General features: G+C 56.3%; 1 protein-coding gene across 1 annotated transcript in view; it reads right to left on the reverse strand.

Annotated features, from left to right (window-relative positions):
* The window catches only part of TMEM63B (transmembrane protein 63B), a 19,875-nt gene extending 16,405 nt beyond the window's left edge, over nt 1–3,470 (reverse strand). Inside the window, exons 1-5 of the mRNA XM_021708560.1 lie at nt 3,150–3,470; nt 2,818–2,897; nt 2,553–2,591; nt 1,505–1,595; nt 702–754 (exon numbers count right to left, since the gene is read on the reverse strand). Of these exons, the coding sequence (XP_021564235.1) occupies nt 702–754; nt 1,505–1,595; nt 2,553–2,591; nt 2,818–2,897; nt 3,150–3,308 (422 nt within the window). The 5' untranslated portion in view covers nt 3,309–3,470. The remainder of the gene's footprint in view (nt 1–701; nt 755–1,504; nt 1,596–2,552; nt 2,592–2,817; nt 2,898–3,149) is intronic.
* Nucleotides 3,471–7,626: the final 4,156 nt, after the last annotated feature.

Consider the following 7,626-nt stretch of genomic DNA (forward strand, 5'->3'; position numbering starts at 1 on the left):
ACCCAAGGCCCCCTTCCCCCTCAAGTCCCACCCACCCCGTTCTCCTACTTACCCCTAGGCACAGCTTCCAACCCCCCCAAAGAAAAAAACCCAGTCCCTAGGAATGAGTTAATTCCCAGAGTGGGAGAGAGTAGGAGAGGAAAAGCCCCGGCCCACAAAGAAGAAAAAGGTCAATGCCAAACTAGGTTATCATATGTGGACCCTCAAGTCCAGACCTACAGATTCCCGAAAATACCCTGTAGTTGTGTGGGGCAGGATGGGGAGGAGTGGAGCTTGGGGCTCTAGGAAGTGGGGCTCCCAGATCTCCAGTGAATAAGGGATGCACCATGGTCACCAAAAGCAGAGGGGTGGGCTACACTGCCTGGGTTCCTCTGCTTATCTTCTAGTCTCCCCAGAGGGACCAGAGCCCAGAATCACTGTGAGGTGCAGGATATCCCTACCTCCATTCCCCAGGCCTTCCTTCAGGCAGAGGGTGGGGATATTCAGGGAGGGATGAGCAGAGAACCCTCCCCCAACCTCTGCCCAGAAGGGCCCCACTTAACACAGGACGTGGGAGAAAGGTGCCTTTCAGCCAAGATGCAGGAACTTTGCTACCTGTGGCCAATATCACCTGAGTCTGGGGACCCTTTGGATACCACTCTGGCAGGGGTGGTAACTTTGCTTTACCATCTACCAGCATGAGTTCAACTCAGGAATCTGACAGCCATCTTCTGTAGGGGTTGCTGCAGGGGCTGCTACCCCCAGGACCCTCAAACTAAGGTGGACTGACCAGGATCACCCCAGAGTCTGAAGATTAGAGTTCTCTCCCTCTCTTTTTTTGGGGTAGAGACAAGTTCTTACTATGTTACCCAGGCTGGTCTTGAACTCCTGGCTTCAAGCGATCCTCCCACCTCAGCCTCCCAAAGTGCTGGATTACAGGTGTGAGCCACTGCATCTGGCCAGGAGGGTTCTGAGCAGGACCCTCGCCTTCACGGAATGATAGTGGGCCAGGCAGGTGACACCTGTGTGTTGAGTCTGATACAGAAGGGAGTCTGGGACTGTGGAGAACCATATATGTTTGCCTTGTTGAGAGGGATGGCTACTGCCCAGCTCCAATCCACAAGCAGACCAGCTGGCCCCACACAGTCAGGGGCTGCCAGCCTGCAACTTCAGAGCAACATGACAGATTCTGTATGGCTTGCTGGGCTGGCCTGGGAGGCTCATTATTATTGCTGAAACCATGTCTAAGGAAAAAAGGTGGCCTTACGATTAATCAGCAGAGGCGGGCACAGAACTCGTTTGGAAATTGCAGATGTTAGAGTCGTGCTGGTTTGGATGCTGGGGTGCAGAGGCCAGGAGTTCTGGGCCTGGTTACCCTGTGATTTCAGACAAGTCACTTCCCTCACTGAGGCTAAGGCTGCACCAGCATCCCTAGCTCTGGATCACTGGGAGCAAGAGACTGCTTAGCCCACCTGCCCTGGGGCAGGGGAGGAGGGGGCTAAGAAGTCTGGGGAAGGGCACTCACATTGTCCCTCTGATCAAAGTCCACGGAGCTGGAGACAGAAGTGAGACGCTCATACCGGTCGTGACTGTCCCCGTGCATTGCTGAGGCCACACTGGGGGTGGGGAGATGAGAGATCAGAGAGCCTGGTGAGTCGGGAGGGGGGCTGGCGTGAGCACTCCCGAGCTCCAGGGCTACAGAAGGCACAGAAAGCACAGAGGCTGAAGCCGGGAGGAATGACTGCCCTCTACCCTGCCGCCCTCAAATAGGTCCCTTCCTTTCAGGGAGGCTGTGGGAGTGGGGGCACCGATGCTGGGCAGCGGGGCCATAAGCGAAGAGGGTATCTTCATCATCGCCCTATGAAGGCTGAACCAAGAATGATTCGGGGCCCTGCGGTTCCAGAGTTGACCAGCAGGGGGCGGGGGCAAACGAGCCAACATCGTGGGAAGAGCAATGGGGAAATGAAGGACCGGATAGACCAGGAGAACCTGGAAGGGTTGGGGGACTGGGGCTGGGAGATGTCTCCTGGGGGGGGGGGGAACCCTCCCCTCCCTGTTCCCTGACCCCAGCAGCTGCGGTAACTCCAACTCCAGTCCTACAGACAGAGACCATAAAGTGACAAATAAGCCCAGGCTGGGTGCTCCGTGGGCAGTCTCCCTCCCAGGTCTCCAGAAGAGGGGAGCAGAGAACCCTGCAATATGAAGAACTAGCTGTTAGGAGGCGAGAAGCCGCTGGTGACGCCCAATCTTGTCTCTGCATGATTGTGCTAAAGATTTCCTGGAGGGCAGCCCCTCCACTCCAGCCAACGAGGGCCACACAGGCAGCGGGGCACAGGGAGGGACTTCTCCCAGGCAGGGAGCCAGAGGGAGAGAGGAAGGTGAAGGGAGGCAGAGACAAGCTGGGGAGCCCCCTGCTCTGCAAAGCACACCGCCTGCGTTAATCCGAAACATGAGCCTGCAGAGGAGAAAACTGCAAAAAGAAACCAGTAACTTGGCAGGAAGAGAAGAGAAGCGTGAGAGAAGAAAAGGGAAAGCTGGTTTAGTGGGGATGAGGGGGCTGGTGCCCCACATACTATTCCTGCTCCACTCGGTCCCTCTCATGCCGCGGAAGCCTGGGGACAGAGAACAGACAGGATTAGCAGGAGCGGGGGAGAGTCCCTGGGGCCGGGCAAGGGACAGAGGCCCAACGGAGGGCCCGCGTGTCCCCACGCCCAAAGTGGGGCCAGTCCCTCTCCATCCCCCAACAAAGGGGGTGAGAGAGGGCTGACGCTTTCCTGTTCCTGAGGCGTGTGGAACAAGGTGTGCGTGCAGAGATGGAGGGAGGGCCCCAGACCTTACCTGTCTGCATCTGTCACCAAGGCCAGCCGCCCATAGTCCCAGGCCACCTTCCGGAGGATTGAGAATAAAAACAGCAGTGCCTGAGGGAAGAGGGCGTAGCTGGCCAGAGGAAAGGCTGTTTGCCCACTAGACTAGGGGTCAGGATCCAGTCTTAGAAGGGAATGGCCCTGGCTTGGGCGAACGGTCAGAGGCTGGGCTTAGACTGGATGACGAGCAGTCCTCTAGCAGTTAAGGAAGTCAGGGTCGGGCGGGAGGGCGGTTAGAGCTGGAGGTGCCTGCCAGGTACACACAGGGCATGGGTGCCAGGTAGGGGGAGGCATGGGGGCACTCACAAGGAAGCACATGAAGTCGAGGGCCAGCACGGTGGGGACACCCCCAAAGGGCAGGCCCTGCAGGACCGTGCTGCGGATGCGGGCACTGTAGCAGTAGTCCTTGGGGTTGCTGTTGTTGAGGGCCGTGGTGCCCAGTGTGGCCAGCAAGAAGGGCAGCATGGCTGCTATTGCCGCATGGTCCTCCTGCGCAGAGGGCAGAGCAGTCAGCTGGGCCTGCCCTCCCTCTCATGGCCCGTAAAGGTGGGCATGGGGAGGGGACAGTGAGGGCCAATTTCCAGGCTGCCTGGCTGAGTGGAAGCTCTGGTCTTTGGAGATAAGGGCCTGGGGAGGGGAGACTTGGGTCACAGGGATTTACCTTCACTGGCTCTCTGGCTGTGACCCCGCCCTGGGCCAGAAGAATTCAGCCCAGATGCCAGGCCGGACTGGGGAAACTGGTTTCACTAAGCTGCAAAGTGTCTGTGATTCTTGATGTCTCCCTCCACCCCCACACATGTACACACTCTCACTCTCTCGGTATCAGGGCAGGGGGCGGAGCTGAGCCTGAGGAAATTCAGGGAAAGGTCTTAGGCCTGAGGATCCAAGGCTAAGAAGAGGGTCTCCAGGCCAGGGGAGGGCAGGTCGGGTGCCAGCTGCCTCATCCTGATCTTCTCAGTCTATGTCTGTTAGAAAAATGGCACGATTTCATTTGCTTAGTTTCAATGCTGCTAATCACCTCCCTATAACTGACTTCAAAACACGCTATTCAGCTTCAGGGCTGCCCCTCTGTCCTCAGAAGATGGGGTCAGAGTCGGAAGTCAGGTTAAAAGCTGAACTTCTGGGTGACAGTTGCCTGCCTGGCTCCAGCCACGCCTGCGTATCCTCATTCCTTCCCCCTGCACCGTGCTCCCCTCGGGCCTCCTCACCTCTCCAGCTTGCACAGGGGCCACCTAGGCAGTGTGAGGACTACAACTCCCAGAGTGCCACACTCTCACCTCCGGAGCTGGGCAGGCTGGGAACGCGGTGCCCTCCAGCGAGCTTTCCCATTGGCAAAGGAGGGGCGAGTGGGCGGGGCTCCTAGCCTACCCAAGCCCCCTGCAGCCAGGGTACTGCCGGATTCCCCAACACCGCAGGTGGGTTCCCTGCCACTGCCAGGCTGCCCTCAGTGCTCCGGGCCGATGGGTGGGCGGGAGGAGGAAGCCCAAATGCCTGGGTTCTAGAAGTGCTTGGGGACAGAGTAGAGCTGGGCCCTGGGGAAGCTCCCAGGGTGGAGCAGTGTGGCCTCGGTGAGTAGCACTGCCCCACCCCATTTTACTGGGGGGCCCCTAGGGGACCCTTCTGCTGACAACACTGAAGATCTGCCGTGTGGGGGGGGGGAGGGGAGTCCCCAAGGAAGAAAGGAAATGACAGAGAGAACAACAAACCTAGGATCTGTGGCTGCAACTTTGGGAGCGAGTGTCCCTCAGCTCCCTGGGGCTACTCGGAGGGTCTCTCTTGCCTCTTCCTAACACTCCCAGTCCCAGGACAAGAGGCTCCAGAACTCAGACAGAGGAGGAAGCTGGAGTTGTTTATGTTTCACCTGGTCCCAGGGAGTCTGCAAAGCCTGGATTAGGAAGGCTAAGGCAGAAACTGCCCTGTGTGTCACACCCCCTTCTTTTCCAGCCCAAGCTGCCTTCATGCTAATTTAGTCATTGTATCAGGCCCTCTGTTTCAAGAATAATATATGCATAATTTCATTTAATCCTGGACAATCCTATTATTTGAGTGTCACTGCCATTTTAAAGTGAGGGGGCCAGGCGAAGTGGCTCATGCCTGTGATCCCAGCACTTTGAGAGGCCGCCTCGGGAGGATTGCTTGAGCCCAGGAGTTCGAGACCACCCTGGGCAATATAGCAAGACCTCATTTCTAACAACAACAACAAAATTTAAGTTAGCTGGGTGTGGTGGTGTGTGCTTTTAGGCCCAGGTACTTGGGAAGCTAAGGTGGAAGAATCACCTGAGCCCGGGAAGTCGAGGCTGTGGTGAGCCATAATTGTGTTACTCACTGCATTCCACTCTGGGCAACAGAGTGAGACCCCGATTCAAAAAAACAAAACAAAACAAAAACAAAAAGGGTGAGGGCACAGGGGCTCAGAGAGATTAAATAACTTTCCCAAGGTCACACTGCTAATAAAATGATGGATCCAGAATTCAAACCTAGCTCAACTTCTTTCTAAAGCTAGAAACTTTTCAGACCCATGATGCTTTTCTGATGGGTCTAGAACAAGGCTCTGCAGACTAGGAAGCTTCATAAATGCTCACTAAATGCCCTCAGGCCAGAGGACCCGAGGATACTGTGGCAATATGTGTGCTCAGGTGTGTGTGAAACAGTGTTGATGCATGTGTATGCAGTAGGAGCTAGGTGACCATCCGGCAGTCCACGGAAATAAAGGAGTGGTTGACTTCTAAGTAGGGGTGTGCACATGGGTGTGTCTGGGAGCCTGGGTATGCAAACACAGGGCACACAGAGCCCTGGGTCCAGGGGCAGCTACGGGAGGTGGAAGTATCTTGGGCTGGGGGTGCTTTCTCAATTCCCAATTCCAATGGACTCCAGAAATCTCACTAGCCCATTCCCACCCCATGCCTGTATCTCTCCCTGAACTCCAAGGCTTTGCCAGGCCAGAACAGAACAAGTAGAAACCCCAGAGCTCCATTTCCCCATCTCCCATCTTCTTCACACCAAAGGAAGGTGCAAAATCCTGGGAGCTTCTACACGAGGGCCCCCCCCCCCCCGCAGGGCGGGGTACTCTAGAGTGGGTACATAAGTTGCCCAAGGTCACACAGCCAGTATGTGGTAGATCCACATATGGACCCAGGCAGTCTGGCTGGAGTGTGTGCTCTTAACCACAGCACTTTGCGCTTCTGCAAGTAGATGGGCCACTTCCACCAGGGAGCCAGAGGCAGCCGGCTCCCACTCTGGAGAAGTGCTGCAACCCTATTTCTACCTGTTTACCTTGCCTACTGCTTGTGGCCCCCAGACCCTCCGCTTGGGCCTTGGGTTTGTGATCTCAGGCTCTGAGGCAGTTGTTGGGGACAGACAACACAGGTTCTAAGGTGAGACAGACCTGGTTTCTCACCTGGGCTAATTACTCAATCACCCTGGGCCTCAGTTCCTTCACCCGTAAAATGGGGACAACAATCCAGCTGTGTGACTGGAGGATTAAGTGAGTTGACTTATGTAAAGCTCTTAATATAGTTCAAGGCACATCATGGGTCCTACAAATTAGCTATAGTTATTAATAAGATGTGGAATCAAAGGGGTTGGTTTGGAGAACTAAAACTGGTAAAATAAAAATAAAATAAAAACATAAAATTTGATATGATAGAAATATAACAGAGCCCCTCACTCAGGATGGGCTTCTTGTTTAGACTCAAGGGCTTATACTGTGGTGGAGACTCTGCCAATAACTGGCAGGGGATGTTCTCAACCTCTCTGAACCCAGCCCACCCATCTGTAGCAGGCTGGGAGGTGGGGGCATTGGGAGCGTGGTGAGTCAGAAGTTCAGGGAAGAGAAGCCATTATTGATCAGTTACCAGGTAGGGTGCCAAGTTCCCTACCTGTGTTATCTTGTTTGATCCCCACGGTAAACCCTGTTAAAGAGGTGGTAGTAACCAACTGAGGTTCAGACAGGTTAAGTAACTTGTCAAGGTCACACAGCTAAAGAATGGCAGAATAGGATTTGAACCCAGGTCTCTAAGACTCTGCTATACACGGAAGGAACTTGTAAGATGTCTAAAAGGGAGTTCTCGGTTACCCACCACCTGCGTCCTACCTTGCCACATCCTCACCCACCTACCCACCCACCCACAGGCCAAGACGGCCTTGGGTGAGCCAACAGCAGGCCCTGGCATGTGCCACCCAGGACATGCCAGGGCCTAGACCCTCCAGTGCCCTGGAGGACACCCATGCTGCCAGCGCACCACCACCTGAAGCCTAGCAGACACTCCCACGCCCCTCCTCATCCCTGCCTGGGAGGCAGGACAGCCCTCCTCAGGAGGGGCCAGGCACAGCCTCCTTCCTCCTAGGCACTGCAGACCCCGGGACAGGCTGGAGAGTGGTATTGGGTAGGGACATCCCGGACCCCCAGGGCAGTGGGGTGCGATGGCTTGCCATGAGCGTCCAGACCTCCTCCCAGGGGGCCCAGGCAGGCGGCAGCACAGAGCCCCAAGGGCAGCCGACCCATCTGACCTCTCCTCACTTCCCAAGCGTCCTTTCCTTTTCTGGGGAACAAGGCGCCAAGCTTGGGGACTGTCCGCCTCAGGCGGCCAGGACAGCCAGGAGGGACAAAGCGCGCCCCCTCCCCCAGCAGGGCCTTTGCCCCACTCTCAGTTCTGCGTCCGAATCTCCCCCCACCGCACCCTCCAACGCAGGCCCGGGCGGCTCATGAATGAACTGCACTGTGTGGGGCGCAAGAAGAGGACTCGCTCGCAGAGCCAGCCGCCTCCCAGCCCGCCGACCGGTC

Source organism: Carlito syrichta, unplaced genomic scaffold, assembly GCF_000164805.1.
Source record: "Carlito syrichta isolate Samal-C Ts95f unplaced genomic scaffold, Tarsius_syrichta-2.0.1 Scaffold142933, whole genome shotgun sequence".
NCBI lineage: Eukaryota > Metazoa > Chordata > Mammalia > Primates > Tarsiidae > Carlito > Carlito syrichta.